This window comes from Lasiodiplodia theobromae (genome assembly GCF_012971845.1).
Source record: "Lasiodiplodia theobromae strain AM2As chromosome Unknown scaffold_27, whole genome shotgun sequence".
Lineage (NCBI taxonomy): Eukaryota > Fungi > Ascomycota > Dothideomycetes > Botryosphaeriales > Botryosphaeriaceae > Lasiodiplodia > Lasiodiplodia theobromae.
In genome coordinates, this window is record NW_023336477.1 from 643244 (window position 1) to 662577 (window position 19334).

The 19334-nt window shown below is 53.1% G+C and overlaps 7 protein-coding genes across 7 annotated transcripts; 4 read left to right on the plus strand and 3 right to left on the minus strand.

The window, feature by feature from the left end:
• Nucleotides 1–1010: 1010 nt before the first annotated feature.
• Nucleotides 1011–2353, plus strand: LTHEOB_8619 (Mg2+ transporter zinc transport protein; the record flags this gene model as incomplete). Its single annotated transcript, XM_035518116.1, has 4 exons — nt 1011–1037; nt 1092–1263; nt 1317–1476; nt 1528–2353. 4 exons carry the CDS (start codon nt 1011–1013, stop codon nt 2351–2353), a joined length of 1185 nt encoding a protein of 394 aa, XP_035370325.1.
• Nucleotides 2354–5361: 3008 nt separating this feature from the next.
• LTHEOB_8620 (uncharacterized protein) lies at nt 5362–6346 on the plus strand (the record flags this gene model as incomplete). The annotated part of the gene is made up of 4 exons (XM_035518118.1): nt 5362–5626; nt 5679–5798; nt 5849–5991; nt 6044–6346. 4 exons carry the CDS (start codon nt 5362–5364, stop codon nt 6344–6346), a joined length of 831 nt encoding a protein of 276 aa, XP_035370326.1.
• Nucleotides 6347–6650: 304 nt separating this feature from the next.
• Nucleotides 6651–7709, minus strand: LTHEOB_8621 (uncharacterized protein; the record flags this gene model as incomplete). The annotated part of the gene is made up of 1 exon (XM_035518119.1): nt 6651–7709. The coding sequence occupies one exon, from the start codon at nt 7707–7709 to the stop codon at nt 6651–6653; it is 1059 nt and encodes a 352-aa protein (XP_035370327.1).
• An 828-nt stretch (nt 7710–8537) lies between these two features.
• LTHEOB_8622 (uncharacterized protein) lies at nt 8538–9431 on the plus strand (the record flags this gene model as incomplete). Its single annotated transcript, XM_035518120.1, has 1 exon — nt 8538–9431. The coding sequence occupies one exon, from the start codon at nt 8538–8540 to the stop codon at nt 9429–9431; it is 894 nt and encodes a 297-aa protein (XP_035370328.1).
• A 363-nt stretch (nt 9432–9794) lies between these two features.
• LTHEOB_8623 (Glutathione-dependent formaldehyde-activating enzyme) lies at nt 9795–10267 on the plus strand (the record flags this gene model as incomplete). Its single annotated transcript, XM_035518121.1, has 2 exons — nt 9795–10112; nt 10166–10267. The coding sequence occupies 2 exons, from the start codon at nt 9795–9797 to the stop codon at nt 10265–10267; spliced, it is 420 nt and encodes a 139-aa protein (XP_035370329.1).
• Nucleotides 10268–10600: 333 nt separating this feature from the next.
• LTHEOB_8624 (Ankyrin repeat protein) lies at nt 10601–12549 on the minus strand (the record flags this gene model as incomplete). Its single annotated transcript, XM_035518122.1, has 2 exons — nt 10601–10643; nt 11168–12549. The coding sequence occupies 2 exons, from the start codon at nt 12547–12549 to the stop codon at nt 10601–10603; spliced, it is 1425 nt and encodes a 474-aa protein (XP_035370330.1).
• Nucleotides 12550–14791: 2242 nt separating this feature from the next.
• LTHEOB_8625 (Glycoside hydrolase family 3) lies at nt 14792–18544 on the minus strand (the record flags this gene model as incomplete). Its single annotated transcript, XM_035518123.1, has 9 exons — nt 14792–14887; nt 15078–16931; nt 16984–17105; nt 17154–17397; nt 17454–17566; nt 17619–17902; nt 17957–18008; nt 18058–18123; nt 18409–18544. 9 exons carry the CDS (start codon nt 18542–18544, stop codon nt 14792–14794), a joined length of 2967 nt encoding a protein of 988 aa, XP_035370331.1.
• Nucleotides 18545–19334: the final 790 nt, after the last annotated feature.

Genomic DNA, 19334 nt, shown 5'->3' on the forward strand with positions numbered 1-19334 from the left:
GCTAGTTAGGAAGTGATTCAATTGATTTTTATAGCATATCTTCGTCTATTTAAGTATCATAGCTTCGAGCTCAGGCATCTCATCGGAGTATTCGCTACAGATTTGTGCTGCCGGTGGTCTCTTCAACTTCTCAATGATCTTCCCTACCATTGCCCTCGTCCTTGGCGCTGGAGGGGCGCGACTTTCTCCTAGAGCGATCCGATCGGGGAGGACGAAACGTTTGTTCGACCACGAAGGTCGAGAATAGTGTGTAGTGGAGTGGGAAGCTGGCGGGGGGGGGGCTTAGCTGTGCAATTGGGTCGATACAACCTATCTACTCGACGTGTGAGGCTCCTTCCCAGGACGACATGGGAAGGACCGCAACAGTAAGCCTTCTCCGCGGCGTCTTTTTTACGAGAAGGTTGATCGGCGGAGCCGGTAGATTACCAGTCTGCCGCTCGACCATCTGAAACCATTTTAGAGCTTCGCTCCTGGAGCCCTACCGCTCGCTTAATCGAATACACTACATATCTGAAACATCTCTCGGCTAGTAACATGTCTGCCGGCTGCAGTTACCCGGGGACTCCCGACTGTCATGGCTAATGCCCGCATCCAGCAGCGCATGCCACGTCCTTAAAGTCTTAAATCTCTAGTCTCTTACATGTTTCTACACGTTCTCATTTGCACCGTGTCTCATAGAGCGGGCTTTGCAAATCTCGACGCTTTGGGCCGCGCGAGTCCATCTAGCGTTCGTTTAGCACGTGCGTATTTATAGTCGAAAGTTTAATTGTATCACCAATGAAGCTTTTCGAATGACTAGAGTGTCCCAGCCCTCAGGGATCCTGCATCGTAAGATGCTCATGGCTGCTCCCGCAAATGTTTCTCCTTGATGTCCTATATATACAGCGTCCTATAATATAGGCAGCGTCCTAGTCAGGGCCATTTAAGGTATTTCTCATCTGAGTCCGTCTTTCATTCCTTTATGACTTCAATTCCTCCACACAGTTTCTCCTTGGACAGCAGAACCCACGATGCCGCCCGTACATGCAAATAATGAGGTAAGCAAACGTTCTCAGTCTCGTGTAAAAGTCCTCAACTCACTACTACCGCAGGCGGCTCTCCTAGAACTCTGGGGCGAATACGGCTTCGGCGTCCTCATTTTCGCGCTACGATACTTTGTCCGCATAAGAATGGTCGGATTTGGAGGCTTCCTCGGCGATGACTACTTTGGATTCATCGCTGTCATTTGCCTTACGATTGATGGCATCGTCGTGGACCACGCCAGTATGTACCCGCTGCGATGGAGATTTTGGTGTTCTCGATGCTGACAAACACAGCTCGGCATGGGACCGCTGTAGAGTTTACCGAAGATCAACTCAATGAAATGACGATCGCCGAGGTACGAAGCATCGGAATAGGCTCAAAATTCGAATTCATCGGCTGGTTCTCTTACCCCGGCCTAATTTGGAGCATGAAGGCCATGATGCTGTTTTTCTAGTACGTGCTTCTCTTCCTTTCACATTGTGAAACTAACCCGCTCTACAGCAGTCGGCTTACTTTCAGGCTTTGGCAGCGGAAGCTTTTGATAATACTCTGTCTCTTGGTCGCGGCTAGCTGGATCGCAGTCCTTTTCACCGTGTGTTTTAGCTGTCCGAGCTTCCCGGACAACTGGAAGGTTAGACCCCGGCCGAGTCTAAACTGTACCTTCCACCCCCAGAACGTGGCCATTGTCTCCTTCGGCAACATTTTCACCGACTTGGCCGTCCTCTCAATCCCAATCCCTCTCTTCTGGACGTTGAAGCGGCCCTTAAAGCAAAAGATATTCATGGGCTGCTTCCTGCTCGGTGGCATCCTGGCCATCACCGTCGCCGTCATCCGCGTCGTCATCACGCTGGGCTCTCATCCCTCGACGCTGAACATCAACTTATGGGGCACCCGCGAGACGACAGTCGCCCTTCTCTGCGTTAACGCCCCGGTCCTTCGGGCCCTCTTTACGCGCTCTTTCTGGACCGCACAGCCTTTACCGACGGAGCTCAGTACCGGCGGATCCGGCCGTTACGGTTCTACGACCGGGTCGCGTCACCATCATATCACCATCGACAGTGAGTACACGGACCCGATCAACCGTCCGAATCGTTTCCCGCTTCCTGCTGTCGTGGAGGGATCCTCGAAAGAGGGGCGAAACCGTTCCGACAGCACGCAAACCATTCCTGTCGATATGGACAGCGAGCACCACATGATGATGAGGGATTCACGCCAACACGTCATTGTGGCACAAGTCGAGGTGCAGGTCGAAAGAGAAGAGAGGAGTGGACGTGAGAGCCGGAGGGGGGATATCGAGATGGGAGGTGCTGATTGGGCGAAGGGTTGGTAATTCTAGCGAGCAGTACGAGCTGTAATGAGTTATGACCCCAGCGCTGTGCATCTGATTGATCGCGAAGTCACTGGCTGTCGCCATTTCATGTCCGAAGAAGCCGCTTCGAGCCCCGCGTACGAAACACTACGAAACCATCGCGTACGAAGCCCCGCAATTTTGGGCGTCATGTCGAAACGAAGCACTCGTGGGGGTAATTTGGTGTAACTTTGACAGCCGAGCTGCGCATACAACTGAGCTTTTTTAATTGTCTAGCAGCCTCGTTCGCCTTTCGGAGGATCTCGCAAGATGCTAGCCGAATACACCATCATTTGGACTCCCATTCGCAAGCCGGTTCATCAATTAGTGTCACAAAATAATTCTGGTGTCTTGCCACTTCGCCTAGGTTGGAAAATGTTTGGTGATCCCAAGTTTATTTCATTGTTTCAGAATAGCACCTAATTTGATCGAGTAGGCCCGGCTTCTCTAATTAATCGATGAGATTTTTCTGACCGCATTCCTTGTCCATGCAGGTAATAGCAGCGAGTAGGACTGGGCGGCGCCTCCGTACGCGATAGGGACAATGAAAGCTTATCTTCGTTAAGCTACGCTAAGGTTTCGGTTTATTAAGGCTGATACAAAGCTGATAAACGCTACATACAATTATATAACAATACGTAAGATAACTATGTCGTAGCTTCTTTTTAAAGGTTTTCTTTGACTTTGCTCTACTCAGCCACCTGCGTTGCAGCCGTGTCCTCCGCTCTGTTGGACATCTCGATTTTTTTCTCCCTCTGAGCGGTTTGCTCACGGTCTCCCTAAGTCTTACCAGCGCTATTGTCTCCACTACCCACTCGTACTTCCTCGGCCGTAATAATATCTAGAGTCTTATCCATCATCAGGCTGACTAAACTTCTCAATGATCTTCCCCACCATTGCCCAAGTGCCACAAGCTAAGCCGCCCAGAAGAAGGAGAAAGCCAAATTCATCAAATACCTGCCTGATGTAAAGGCCACTGATCTAAGTTAGTCCCTGACCAATACTTCTGCGGAACATCGACACTTACAGCGCCGCATTGGAAAAGCCGGAAAGAAGCACAACATAGCCCAGAATCCTGTGCCATCGCGACCAATGCGATTTCTCCCGGGTCAATACGAACGTTCTGTGGTGTAGGTATCCAATCCCGCCTTGATAGAGGATTAAGATTAGAACTGCGAAACCAAGTACCTGATGCGACAAAATAAGCGGGCCCTACCAGGGATATCAGCAATGCGGAAATGCACGGATAACTGAAGACTTACATGAGAATGGGAGTGCCCGTGAGACCCAAGGATGGCAAAAGCGCATGCGAGGAGGACGCATGAAGTTCCGCTCAATTGCGCTCCTGCATGCATCCAAAAAGCCCGCTTGCCTCCATGAAGAATTGCCAGCACGCCGGCTGGATAGACTGCCAGGAAAGCGAGGAGCATGAAGAAGCCGTGGGCCTTGAGTAGGTCGAATGGAGCTGCGTCCTTCGACCCTGGGCCCCTGATGCCTGTGCTTATCCTGTCTCCAACCAGGGTGAGAGTGCTTCCTGATGACATTTCGACAGTCGTTTCAAATCTGTCTGCTGGAACTCAGCATACTACATGGATTCCGTGACATTAAAACTTACCGTAGAGCACGTGCATTTGTAGCTGTTCGTCCACCTCGCTTGTCTGGAATTTCTGATAGTCGTTGGCAGACCATATCCAGCTTTCGTACCCGTCATGCTCATTTTCCAATGCTCTGCAAGACTCGCATTTGATCTCGGCGTTGTAGTATCCTTCACTGTCTACGAATGTCTCCAACACTGAGAGATTTCTGTGTTGGGAGGACACGTGCGGAGGGTAGTGACCGCTGTGAAGGAGAAATGTCAACGCTTAGCCTACAAGTAGTTACGGGCTGGGGCGCCAAACTGACGTGGTTGATCTGACGCTCACAGTCAGCCCTACTCCCATTAGCTAAAGTATTGAAAGAGGATAATGTAAGGGCGACATACCGTTTTCTCGCTTGTTGGGATAGAACACAAACATGAGTGCTTCGTCCATGGCGGATCCATGGCCGAAGGCTGCCCAGCCCCGACTCTGAGGAAACCTTCCGGAAAAGACGAGATGATAGGTGGAAGGGTCATGCTGAGGCGTCGCGAAGAGCATGCAAATATCGACGTCGTGGATCTGATCAGCTTTGCAGAGTTGGCTGAACGCAGCGCAACTTGCCTCAAGTGCTGAAAGAAGAAGCGTAAAGACAGAAACGCTAAGGAGGCGCATTGTGCGGTTTGTGAAAGTGGACCTTGTCCTGAGAGGAGCGGTTCGGGGAGAGGACTGAAATGCCCGACTTCCACGACCAGTGCCGGAAGGCAACCGTTGGCCCGAAAGCGTCGGCCTGCTTTGATGCTGACCGGAACATCCACTTGTCCAGATCATACGACGTTTCGCGAAGAACCCCCATGATTATTCCGTGGCATGCATGTACAGTATTATAACCCTCGTCGTCAGGCAGTCCACATCGTGCGTCGTCGGTGGGGTCTCGACTTAGGCGCGCTGACGGGTAAATTCGAGGTTGCACCGTAGGATTCTAAGCCTGCTCATTCCTGGCGGTTCATCAAACGAAGGATTCAGCACGACGCGAGTGTTTTGGCGAACTTCCCATTTGGGAAAAATCCCCAAGAAGGCCCCCACAATCAACCCCGCACAGCTCTTATCGTAGGTTTGGCTGCGGCTGAGGCGCTCTCTAGCTCAGTTGGATAGTGCTTATCTAGATCTACATTGCGCCACGGCGGCGAGAAGGGGAAACACGGGAGCGGAACGGGGCGAAGGAGCCGAGGCCTGCAGATAGCTGCGCCATCCATGTACTATACGACGACCCCCAACGCTGCACACTGGCCCGTGCATCCAGAGGTGCTTGCATCCGAGCGGCGCCCATATCCGACTCGGCAGAAAACAGAGGCCCATTGCATCCACTGCAACACATTCTTCTCATACTATTCACCACTCTGGCAGAATACCACTATGGCCTCTTTCGAAAGAGCTGCTGAACGCATGAAGGCTGCTTTCAAGCCGGCCTATCACCTGCTCTACCAAGATGAGGTGGATGTGGAGCAGAAAGGAGAGCCCCAGGCCGAGGGATTGCAGCATCAAGGCAAGAAACAGAGGCCGAGTCCCTACAAGATGGTAATCTCATTTCTGGCGTTTGTGGCCTGGAGCGTTGTCGTCTTCGATGCCGGCACCTGGTACCCTGACGAAGAGAGCTGCGCCGTGCAGTCATCAACGTGGTGTAAGTTTCATGGCAGCCCTCGTCTGGTCTTGATTTAATACATTCTCTCCAGCTCCTGCCCAGACCCTCATTCGATACTCGCCACAAACAATCACGGGCAGCTTCTACCGGAAGTCACCGTTCAGAGGCGCAGGTGACGACGTGGACCAAGCATGGGATGATTTGTGGATGCGTGAGTCTGCTGGCTGCAATTTTGCACACGAGTGACTGACAAGTTTCAAGTTGGCGGAGTCCCCGTGCGCGTCGAGGAATCGAAGCTTGGGGAACTGCATAAGGACCCGGCCCGCAACTGGACCAGAATCCCCGAATCCATGGGAGGGGGAATCGCAGGATATCCAGAAGTGTTCCATCAATTGCACTGTTTGGTGAGTGTGTCCAGCCTCTGAATGCAACGGTTCGCAGCTGACAGAAAAAAAGAACGTATTGCGCATGGCAACGTATCCGGACCACTACGCCAACAACACCTTTTTCGTGGACCACCCGCCGCACGTTGTCCGTGGGCACCTCGACCACTGCGTCGAGATCCTGCGGATGCAGCTGCAGTGCTCGGCCGAGATGACGCCCATCCTCACCGAGGAGGGCCTCCCCGGCCACGAGTTCCCGACGCCGGATTTCAATGTCGTGCATGTGTGCAAGAACTTTGACGACCTCAAGGAGTGGACAAGGTCGCATATTCTGCATGGTGCTGGCAACTGGGACATTCCGGGACACGGGCATTGATGCAGAGTAGACAGGTAGCAATAGCTTCAATATTACATCGCTTGCTCAAGAATAAAACTCTGGACCGTTTGACCACCCCAGCACCAATCCGTGCAGCAAAAGAAGGCATCACCTAGCGGGAGACTGAGTCAGTCTGGAATTACTGAGTAGAATCGCATGTTCTAATAATAATATGTGCACTCAGAAGCTGCCGAAAAGCATGTGCAATGCAGAAACCTCCAGCATCACCAATCAGCCATCAAGGACTGGCAAACACGCATCTTAGAAGGGTGGAAAACGAGCTATGTCAATTTTCTATGTACACTCAGTCAAAGCAGACCTTGGTGCGCCAAACCAGCCTCGTATCATCCGACTCGTCGACAGTCACACCAGATTCCTCAGCAGTAGCACCGTGAGCGCCACCGCCCATGGTCGGAGGCAAAGACCGTCGCGGCCCCTCGGGAAAGGCCCACATGTCCAAGGCATCGATGCAGTGCTTCATATGCTTGTAGTCGATATCGCGGGGGCAAACATGGCGGCCGCTCTCTCTCGCCAGCCAGTACCTCCTGACTGCCAGCACGCAGTGAGCCATGTGGAAGGCGCGGTCGGCGGGCACCTGGATGGCGCTCGGGTCGCTGAGGAAGCCCTCCTGGAGGTAGTCGCCGCGGAGGCGCACCGCGTCGGCCTCCGGGTAGCGGGCGCGGAACCAGCGCTGGTAGCGCAGCTCGTCGGCGTCGACCAGCTCGGGCGGCACCATGGCCTGGTCGTCGATGCGCAGAAACCACGCGTCGTTGGGTGAAGGGTAGCGCTCTGCCCACGCCGACACGTTGTGGTGGTCGAACTGGAGCTGGTACCGGGGCCCGACGCTGCCGTGCGTGTCGTAGCGCTGCCAGTATGCCGGCGAGGACCGGTGCAACGCTGCTATCGTGGCTACGGCTACGATGAGAAGCAGCGCCAGGACGAGCCAGAACAGCTTTTTGCGGTACTGCTGTAGCTTGCTAGTCCAGGTTTGCTGCTTCTTGGTCGAAAGGCCCGCCGGCCAGCTACCCACGGATGTGGCTGCTCGGTCGGAGATGCTGAGCAAGGAAATGAAGGATGAGGAGGAGGAGGAGGACTTTAGCGCGCTGCTGTCGTCTTCAAACTGGCAGACGGCTGAGGACAAAGATTGCTGGATGGCATCAGTGCAGAACTGGAGTGCGTCGTCGGTCGACCAAGGCGAGTGCCCCGCGGCATCCGTTCTGGTGAGGACTAAGAGGTAGGAGCCAGACGCGGCTTCGATGATGAAGTGCTCGCCCTGTCCGGCTTCCTGGATGATGTCGGCGAGGTAGCATGGACCGCAGGGGATCCGTGAGGCGGATGACGAGACTACGCGCACTTGGAGCATCTTGAGAAATGGTGATAGAGGGAGGAAGGGGGTACGGATCACAGCGGCAATAGCAGTGGCAGAGAGAGAGACCATGGTAGACTCTTTACGGTGCACTCATGCGCTGAACTTGGCTGCATGACGAAGGATTCTGCCCGTGCGCTATACCAAGATACGCTAACCAAGAAAGGAAGTTATACCTCAAGGTCAAGGATCAACGCCAGCCACTGGAATCCGGACGATTATGAATCCTGCTGGCGCTCCTGCTATTACTCCGTAGCCGGCGTCAAGTCTCCGACTGAATCAGGGTAAGACTGGGCCCACACAACAGGAGTATACTGCACATAGCAAACATGATTGGTAATTTGGTACATCTGAATGCTTGCCTGCTACGCTGCAATGCTACGTGGATAATTGCTCCGCTCAGACTACACCTCGCTTCGCTGCCAGCACGCTGATCTCTTCGGACGCGGGAGCAGAGTGCAGAATCCTTCAGCTCCGCTTTCCAAGGCCCCCCACCACGCTTACTCCCCACCGTTATCAATCGGCTGAACCAAGGACGAGTTAGTTGAGATGCGGCCAGTCGAGAACCGATTGGGCAGCCCATGTCGGCGTCAACCTCATGCTGCCGGCAGCACCATCATGTCCCGTATCCAATCCGTCCTGAAGCTTCAGTATCGGCAGGGTCGGCAACACTGAGTGAGTGAGGAGTCGTCCTCTCATCGTTCGGTTCAGCATCGAGAGTGTATATTTAAGTGAGCTCGCCAGTGGTATCCTATCCCGCATCGCCTCAACATCCCTCATCCATCTCCTCAAAGACTTCGTTACTCACAGCCCCCTCCGTTCATCATGAAGACCACCCAGATCGCCTCCGTGCTGGCCATCCTCCTGGCCACCGCCGCTGCGGCCCCGACGCCCAAGCTCGAGGGCGCCGCTCTCGAGCGCGCTCTCGCCAAGCTCAACGCCCCCGAGCCGTGGGAGAAGCGTGACGCCCTCTGCTCTTCTGCCTCCTCCTTCGCCGCCCTGAACGCCCGCGCCAAGGACAGGCTCGCCAAGCGCCAGTTCATGATCGATGCCTACGAAGAGCTCGACACCACCGACGCTGCCTCCAAGCAGAAGCGCCAATTCATGATTGACGCTTACGAGGAGCTCGACGCCGACACCAAAGAGAAGCGCCAATTCATGATCGATGCCTACGAGGAGCTCGACGCTGACGCCAAGGAGAACCTCGCAAAGCGCCAGTTTATGATCGATGCCTACGAGGAGCTCGACGCCGACACCAAGGAGAGGCTCGCGAAGCGTCAGTTCATGATCGATGCTTATGAGGAGCTCGATTCGGGCGACGCCAAGGAGAAGCGCCAATTCATGATTGATGCTTACGAGGAGCTCGACGCCGACACCAAGGAGAACCTCGCGAAGCGCCAGTTCATGATTGATGCTTACGAGGAGCTCGATTCGAGCGACGCCAAAGAAAAGCGCCAATTCATGATCGATGCGTACGAGGAGCTTGACACCGACACCAAGGAGAAGCTTGCGAAGCGTCAGTTCATGATTGATGCCTATGAGGAGCTCGACACCGACTCGAGCGAGAAGACGAAGCGCCAGTTCATGATCGATGCGTACGAGGAGCTCGATGCCGATGCCACTTCCAAGGAGAAGCGCCAATTCATGATCGATGCCTACGAGGAGCTGGATGCCGACACCAAGGAGAAGCTTTCAAGACGCTCCTTCATGGCCTGTTAGGCGACCACCAGTGACGGCAAAGTTGTCGGGCGAGGGGTTGTGTCGTGAGGCTTTGTGGCGTGGAAATTGCAGGGGGCGGCAGGCGGCGGGCGCCAAAGCTTGCGCTCGGGAGGATTGGGGCTGGACTCCGAATGCACGGCGGGGCGGCGGGCGGGAAAGCGGCACGTAGCACATGGATCGTAGATAAGCAAAATCCATCCCGTCGGTTCTACACAACGTGGGGGCCAGGGCGGATAAAAGCAAGTGCCCCATCTTCTTCCCAACCGTGTGTCTCTCGTTCGTGTCGTCAACGGCCTATTTTTTATGCTTGCATCTCTTCTCCTCTTCTTACTCGTCTGCCTCCCTTCCTCCCGCTTGCCCGCCATGTCCTCGCTGCCGCAGACCCAGACGTACCACGGCAACTGCCACTGCGGCAGAGTCAGGTTCACCGCGACCCTCGCCGATATCCGCTCCTCTAAGATCGTTCGTTGTAACTGCTCCATCTGCACCAAGAACGGCTACCTCCTGGTATATCCTAAGCGCAAAGACGTCGTTTTCAGCTCTGGCGAAGACGACCTCTCGGCGTACCGCTTCGGGAACCAGAAGAAACCGCATAAGTTTTGCCGCGTCTGCGGGACGAGCATCCTTATTGATTTCTCGGAAGCGGATCGGGAGATTGAGAGGGAAGTCACTGCCGTCAACGTAAGTTCAGAGTATAATTGCGTGCGCTGTCTTTTCGTCGTTGACATGACTAGATCCGGACATTCGTGGGAATTGAAGATCTCATGGGGGAATTAGAGTTCCGAGACGTGGACGGCAAGAACAAGCTGGGACCGCCTTACAAGATAGGAGAATAACAATACGGATGCACTACTATTTTTTCAACACTTAGCAGTTCGTGTAGAATAATTTAACGGCTTCGCTCTTTAGTTCACCTTACATATACTTACACTATTTGCATAAACTTTATATTCTACGACATTGCTTTATCGATAACGTTCGTGAAGTACAAGATTCAAAAATCAACATATTGCCCAGACCAGTTCGGGGGTGTATACCTGCGCTTTGGTTTCGGCCTTTTTGGTGGTGGTGTCTTAGAGAATGATGAGATGATGGAAAAGTTCCCCTCCCGCTGCAATAATGTTGTAAGCTCCGGGTCAATATGCAAAGGAGAGCATCCATTTATATCCTCAGTCGAAGGATTCACCCTTCCAGTAGCCAGTAGCAGGCGTACTATCTCAATCCGTGAAAACGTCACAGCCGCCCATAATGGTGTTCTGCCAGCCATTGTCTTCGCATCTGGGCTTATGTTCTTACTGCAAAGTAAGCTCGCAACCACCGCAGGATAGCCTTTCCAACAGGCGAGGAATAGAGGAGTGACACCATTCGCATCTCCAAGGTCCGGATCTGATCGATCAAGGATGACCTTGATAGCTTCAACATTCTGATCATGTGCAATCCACCAAAGTAGAGTGCGTCCCAAATCGTCTTGAGCATTCCAGTCAATTTCTTTCATGGATAAGAAGATTCTTAGGGATTCTGGGTGGTGGCGTGCGAAGAAGATTGGCGTCTGACCTTGCCCGTCTTTTGCATTCATTAAGAGCCTGTCTGAGGCTAGTAACGTGGTCAAAATGTTGCTACACTGTGCAGCAACGTGGAGAGGAGATTCGCCCCTTTTATCTGCCAAATTTGGGTTGACACGCTTGTCTTGAACTAGAGCAGCAACTCTCCGTTCGTCCCGTGAGGAGACTGCGCACCATAGTGGGGTTTGGCCTTCAGAGTCTGTACAGTTCATGTCGTTGTCCGATGTTCTCATGAGCGCAAAAAACAAGTACGGCAGGTTAAAGCTTGCGGCAATGTGTAGTAGCGTCGATTCTGGAAAGTGACCCCTTTCGATGCCCTGTTCTTTGTGGAGTTCGCGGTGAACCCATAACCAGTTCTCCCAATTATGAGCATTGAAGGTCCTGTAGAGGTATTGTAAGAGCTCCTCATTTGCCAGACCGGCAGACTCAACGTGTGAAGCGTGGGGGATCCAGTATGTGGTTGAATAACCCAAAAGCGGATACTTGACTGCAACAGGGAAAGATGCAAGGTTTTCTCCAGCAGAGTCTTCTTTCAAGTTCGTAATCTCTCTGAGAGATAGGTACTGCAGACAGGTTCGAAGAATCATGAGGTGGCCCAGTCCAGAAGCATTAGCTGCAGGTCTTCCAACTCTCTGAAGGATCATGTGCAGCGCTTCGTCAACAAGGAAGTCACGGACTGACTGGTGAATCACCTGAACATGATTGCCCCTTACTTCAACCAGTCCTTTTGAGAGGTAGTTGATCATCCTCGCCATCTTGTTTTCGTCTTCTGCCATGTCAGGCCCCTCGACATACTCATCAACCGATTTGTACTGGGTGTCCGGATCCAAGGCCATGGCGTGCTGCATCTCCGGGACTGACAATCTTCTTTTAGTGAAGCAGACCCACTGGAAAAGCTTCAAAGAGCAGAGGAAGTCATCTTCCTCCATTGTTGAGCTCAGCAGTATCCTCTTGTAGAGCTCGTGCAACTCCCGTGGAATTTTCTTGATGCCGATCTTGATAGCTGCAATGGGTTTCCCCCTGCGATTCATATCAACAACCTGTGGAGCCACTAGGACAGCCCATAAGAATACTCCGCTCGAGTTTTCTACAATCGCTTCGCCTAGTTCTTGCGCTCTTGACTCTAAGAATTGACCTTTCTGGAGAATGCGGAAAACGACTTTCTTGATGTCGTCCTGATTGCTTTCTTCTGGTACAATCTCGGTGCCGTTCTCCAAGTGGAGAATGGGGTATTTTCGACACGAAAAGATGATTTTGAGCCTGCCCTGATTCTGATGAATACGTTTCAACAGGCGCTCGAATAAATCAACCAGACTGAGGGCATTTTTTTCTCCACACTCGTCAAGCGCATCAACAAACAGTTGGATAGAATCGGATTGTGTGGCCTCTTCAAGCAATTCAAACAGCTGTTGTTCGAGCTCTTTTTCATGCCAATACCAGTCTTTGCCCGGGGTTCCTTGGCTGGCACAGCGGGCTTCGAATGTGTCAGAAAGCTCTAACAATTTTTGGCGATATCGCGGGAGAGCTTGGTGCAGAATTGCACGCAGAAAGCCCATTGGTGACTTCTGAAGCGAAGTGCCTTGTCCGAAGAAGAAGAAGCAAAGTACAACGTCTTCTCCAATAGAGCGGTTTCCTGAACCATCCTCATCTACACAGGACGAAGGCTCATCCCGATCATACCGAGACGAAGCAGCTTCAGCATGTGACACGGCAAACTTCATCAACGTCGACTTTCCGGCACCTGGTTTTCCGGTGATCCAAAGAAGGCCTTGATCTTGTTCTGACCAAGCCTGGTATCTTTTGTCATGAAGAAGCCAACTGCATGTATTTTCGGCCGTTTCGATCTCCATCCTGCGGGACTCCATTTCCGAGAAGGCTAAGGATCTCAAGCAGGCTGGAAACAATCAACATCAGACTCACATCCCCGATGGCACAATACAAGTCTCTTACCGTTCAGCTTTTTTTGCATCTTTTCTTGCATCTCCAACTCCAAATCATCTGAAAGCTGGTAAGTGTCTTGCAAAATACTAACTTGTTGTCTATCAGACCTAACGCACCTTCAGGAATTGACGCCAGCAGCGTGCGAATGAGATGACAAATTGTCCTATAGTCCCCATCATGCTGTCGGTATTTCACGAGTTCAGAGTGCGTCCGGTCCATCGGTTGATAATGGCTGACGAGTCCTCTTAAGTCATGAGGGTGTCTGTTGCTCTTATATCCATTAGTTGCTGAGGCCTTGTCTACAAGAATGGCGGGAGGGCCGCTCATGCACCATTCCTTGCTGGGAGACTGTTGTACGTTATTAGTAAATTGACAGATACAGGGCGAGACATTTCAATACCCGTTGAGCGGTGGGTGACATTCTTGTTTCATAGAAATAGGCGATGGTAAGGTTGTAGCCATTAAGCTCTTTGTGAAAACGTTCGTTCTGTTCCTGGAGAAACATGGAGTCTTTTTCTAGAGACTGAAGAAGGCTCCGATTGGGTTGGTCGCCTACAATTGGTATAAGAGACTGGATGTTCATGCCATATGTTGGTACGCCAAAGAAAATCAGGCCACATGTCGCGCGGAGGTTGAACAGGGACGATAGGTCGTTTGACTGCAGTTTCAGCTCCAGGAGAGCCTGATGAGAGTCAGCCCAACATTCTCCTTGTTTTACTAATTTCATCGTTCTCCATGTGCTCAGACCTGCTTAATAACGATGCCACCTAGACTATGTCCGATGAGGATCATTGGCCGTTTTGGATTGAACGCTTGATCCCATTTAGCTTCCTTTTTCTTATTAGCTCTTTGTACTAACCGTTTGCTCGTAGTACTTACGCTGGAAAGTTGGTAGTGCCGTATGTTGTTGATTTCTCTTTGAAGAGTAATCCCCAATTCCCGCAGATTTTGAAATGAGTTAGGGTCGGTAAGAGCCGAGCCGTAGCCAAATATCAAAACCCTTGCGCGGGGTACATCATTTGGCAAGCTGTCGCGAAGCCACATGTGACTTCCTCCGCTTTGCTTGAAAGAACCAAACGCGTGTCCCCCCAAGCCCGTTACTGCAATAATACTTTTTAAATGATGGAAAATATTAATTAACAGTACAGTTATAGAGAAGAGCATTCGAACTTACTCCGTTTCACACTCAGTGTCACCCCCTGAGTTTAGTGGAGTGAAACCTCGAAAGTGGGTATCCACAGAAATCCTCAGTGGCTCATTATGTTCGCTGCGGGGAACCTCAAAGGTCCATTCGTTTTTGGGATCTTCTCGGGTTGAACTCAAACACTCTGGTGTCTGGGAGAACGATACAGTTGCCACCTTATGACGTCGTGTGTATGGATCAAGTGCCACAGAGCCGACTTTCACGGCGGTGTCCGGTGGAAGACTCAACGCTCGTGAAACTACTCCAGACACTCTTTCCTTATCATACGCCTTTGGTATGCCCTGTACTCGGTACTCCAGACCAGATTTATCACTTTTGTGGGACGGTGGCTGTCTTAGTGTTGCAGCTTGTATTGAGATGTTGTCAGGAACCAGATTCATTTTAAAGGTATCAAGACCTACAGCGATGTATGACTGGTTTCCTACGATTTAGTTCCTTGTCATTCGCATTTTCCTTTGCTCTACGACTTGAAGATATCGGTCTGGTCCTGCTTTCTGAACAGGCGCTATGTGGACGCAATGGAATTTTTTTCGTTGGTGTCGCGCCAGAACATGATGCGTGCGGTTTTTGATTGGCAAGGCGTCTTTGGCGAGACTGCGCTGTTTCCTGGTCGTAGGGCATTCCGCATGCTTGACGGGGAAGTAGCTTGTGCGCTAGTCCCAGTGGTTGGTGCTGTACATGTCGTTGATGGCGGTAACCGCAGCGGAATGTGGGTGGAATTGGGCAAAATTGACATTGCGCAACATTCGCTTAAATGATTACGCCCATCAGCCGCGACATGGGGGCTTCAACGTGGGGTCAAATGATTGGGCCAGATTGAGAGGCGGTGTTAATTAACCCATGCACTGTCGCCTTGGCATTTAGCAACTGTTGGAAGCATCCCTAGAGCATATACGGTCCTTGTTCTACACCCTACACACAAACAGCTGTTACATTTACCTCGGTACTTGCCGTTGGGCCTCCGTGCGCCATCAGCGCAAAAGTGTAGTCTCCTCTCTCCAACTCCCAGTTGTACTTCCGATTCAGAATCCTTAGGTACCGATCCACATCCACTGCCAGCACAATCTCCCTACTCTCTCCAACCGCCACGCCATCCGCCCGTGCAAATGCCACGAGCTGGCGCTCCGGCTGCGTGATGCTCGACACGCGCCTAAGCAAGTATACCTGCGCCACATAGCTCCCCATCGACGTCCCGTTATTCGTCACATCAGCCCTAAAAGTCAAGGTCCCGCCGTCGGAAAAAGTGTCGCCGTCGACGGCAAACGAGGAGACGCTGAAAGTCGAGTAACCCAAGCCCCAACCAAATGGGTAGACGGCCGGGTACTGCTCGGCGTCGAGGTACGTCACGGCGTGCGCCGTCTGCTTGTAGTTGTAGTAGGCCGGGAGCACCCCGACGTCTCGTGGCACGCTCAGCGGCACGCGCCCCCCGGGACCGCTTGCCCCGCTACCCACGGCGAACAGCGTCTCGACGATGGCCTGCCCGCCGCCCTGCCCAGGGAAAAAAGCGGCCAGCACCGCGTCGGAGCGGGCGTATATCGAGGGTATGGCGAATGGGCGCCCCCCTTGGAGGATCAGGACGACGGGCTTGCGCGGCACCGAGGAGGCGGCGTGCTCCAGGACGGCCGAGGCAAGACGTGTCTGATTGGGCGCCAGCGCCAGCGATGCGCGGTCGCCGCCCTCGCCGTCCGAGTTCCAGTTCGCGCCCAGGGCGAGAAGGATGGTGTCGGCGGCGCTGGCGGCGGCGAGGGCGTGGGAGATGGCCGCGGCATCGGAAGTAGTGTCAGAGGTGGTGTCAGTCGTGGCATTGGCGCCGCTGTTGACGAGGTTCCAGAAGAGCATGATCTGCGCGTTGACCGAGGATAGGTTCTCGATTTTCTGGTACAGGTTGTAGGCGATGTACTCGATGCGCACCCGGTGCTTGGCGCCGGGAACGAAGTCGAAGGGCGCGGATCCGGGCGGGGGCGCGGTGCTGTTGGCCTGGGAGTACGTACGCGGCGGGATGTTGGAGAGAAAATTGCCCGCGGTGGTGAGTGGCGACTGGGATACCAGCACGCCATCGACGTACAGTGTGGCCGTTGTGTTGGGCGAAACGGCTACTCCGAGCCAGCCGTCGACTGCGGCTGCGAGCGAGCGTGGCACTGTGAGGTAGCCCTCCCAGGTTGCGCTGAAGTTGTTTGATTGTAGGCTAGGGGGTGGGTAGAGGCCCCAGTCCATGACCGGAACCTCCACGCGCTGCGCGAGCGGGGACGTGAAGTCCACACCCGCAAAGTATGTTGCAAGAAGACCTTCACTTGCTTGGTCTGTCTCGTTGGACGGCAGAGGAGACAAATGATAGCCGGGGATTGGATACTGCGCATTGTATAACCAGGTGTTGGCGCCCCAGCTGGTGACCAGTTCCACTCGTGATGTGTTGTTGAGGGATGCAAGATAGTCTTGCATAGCTTGCTGAATTGTCGACGAGTTGGCAACTGGAGACGAACCGTAAGTCCCGGAGTAATCACCGTAGTTGAGCATGTCACCGAAAGGCCCAATGAGTGCCATCTTCTTGATATTTTGCTCAGCTGGCCTGAGCGGGAGCGTGGAATTGCGGTTCTCGAGTAGAACAAGGCTCTTCTGCGCAGCTTCGACCGTCAAAGGTACGTGCGAATCTACTATTGCTTGTGGGTCAATATCAGAGGAAATGTACGCGTCGGAGAAGAGTCCAAGGTCGTACTTCACGCCGAGTATCTTGCGGACGTGAGCTTGGAGCGTTGATAGAGGCACCGTCCCGTTTTGGACAAGGTCAATAGTAGTCTGGAAGAGTGAGTTCAAAGCCACACATTGACACGTGCGAGCTGATACTGACATTGAGATACGTCTCCAGCGAGTAGTCGTAGAACTGAATCATGCCGCCGGCATTAAACCACTGCTGAATGGCATCGGCAGCGGAGCTGGCAACCTTATGACGTCCTTGTAGCATTATCATTCCTGTTGGTCGTTAGACAGATCTCACTGAAAGTGCACGTAGTTTCCCACCTGTGTCATCTGCCATTACGAAACCGTCGTAGCCCCACTCTTCCAATGCTCCATAGAGCATGGGGTGCACGTGCGCGGGCACATCGTCGAGCTCATTGTAAGACATCATGACACCACGGACACCGCCGAGTTCGACGGCAGCTTTGAACGGCATGAGCAGTTCCTCCCTGATCTCTCGGTTGCCGTGGCCCATCCATGGCGCAGCATTGAGCCCACCTTGCGGTGCTCCATAAGCTGCAAAATGCTGGTAGATTTTTAATTAGTCAAAGAATACTCGTTGCTGGTCTCAGATCGACAAACTTTCATCACGGGAGCAACGGCATCAGGATCTGACCAGGATCCATTCTTGGACAAGCCCGAGGCATATGCAACTCCCATGTGGGACGTCAGCACTTTGTCTTCACCCCAAGCCTCTGTGCGTCTGTTAGCAGTCTGATCAGGCAGATGAGAATCTGCAAGGCGCACCTTGGGCTCTTCCAAACCGAGGATCCTTTCCCAGGTCGAGGACAGGAGAAAGGCAAGCATGAATGCCAATGGACCTGGCCTCGGTGCCGATGGCGCGTCCTACACGGTAGACAAGGTCGGTGTCAAAGCTGGCGGCCATGCCCAACGACTGCGGGAACATGGATTGCTTATACGAGCCAACACCGTGCAGGCATTCGCCGAAGTGCAGAAAGGGGATTTTGAGTCGAGACTTGTCTGCATTGAGTCTCTGTACTTCATTGTAGCGCGATGTATTCAGAGGATACCTGATATGAGTTAGCGCCGCAGTGAAACAAAGGGCTCGAGATGCGCGCTATCACCAATCATGCATGTTCCCGATAGACGAATCGGGGGAAAACCGCATGGCAAAGTCTTGTGCAACCGTCAGATCATATGCCCGGTAATCGGGAGGCAGTTTTACCGTAGAGCTCATTTTCTGATTTGGGTCCGACGACGTTGTCTCCGAACATGAGATGTAATTGAAGCACTGCCCGGGACATTAGTGCTTCCCTTCTTGCATTTTCTGTTATGTGCACACAGCGCGCCAATCGGCGACAGTGGCGCTCATTTAACCATGCATCGCTCGAGTAATGATGAGTTGCTTTTTGACATCAAGTCGAACGCCATTGACTACTCATTATTCTGTTTGAGACTACGGCATAAGCACAGAAAGTAGCAGAAAGCTTTGCAGGGGCGTGGCTCGTAAGATGAGCTTAAAATGACGACGAAGGAGATGGAGACGCGCCTCGGTTCTACATCATTGCTTGCTTACCAAGGTCTGGAACGGTCATTTGGGCGAGCAGGCCGTCGATGAAGTCATCTTTGCCGGCAGTCTGGTTCTGCGCCGCGACGCCCGGGGCGAGGTGGAATGCAGCGGTGACAAGGACGGAGAGGGCGACTGGCCGCATGATGGTTTCACACAGGTGCGCAGCGGACTGAGATTGGACGACGTAGTGTGTCTAATTGAATTTGCAGCAGGCGGGCGGAGTGTATTAGCCAGAGAAAAGCGTAAATATGGCGGTCGTCGACTGGGCAGCGTGCGCTCGAAGCCTGAAAGAATTTGGGGGGAGAGCGGGGGACCGGGGCGATTGGGCGGCCATGGTACCCGTGGGCCGTGGCGACGCGGCTCTCGTAGGTGCGCAGGCAGGAGGTTTGACTCAAAATGTGCTGGAAAGCCGGTGGGATAAGTGGGCGGCTCCCCGAGGCGGGAAGGTGGACGGAGCCGTCTCCCAACCTTCCCCACTTTCGCTTTCACCCGCCCGGTCACGCAGGCGCTCGGCGTAGCACCGGAAGCTATAATCGCCGCCGCTGCTTGCCCGGTTCGCGGTGAAGACGAGGCGGTATCATAGTGTTGCAGGTAGAGCGGCTTTGTACTAAGTGTTGGATCTTGGCGGTAGTGATTCGACGTCGGGTCTGGCCTGGACAGAGAGACAAGGATGGAACGGGCTCTCCAGAATTCTGCAGCGGCAATTCCCTGTCACAGCCGAACCCCGCGCTTTCCTTACAAGATACCTTGCGTCGGCAAGCTTTAGCTATTGGCGTCATGGTTAGCTCGATTCCCTATGTCAGAGTGTGGGCTGATGAGAGGGGAGAGTCAAAGCATGCATACAAAACAATGGCTAAAGTCTTAGCTGATCTATAATGAAAAATTATTCGGTACCAGTACGGGTAGAGAAGATCTTCCTGGGACTTGTATCC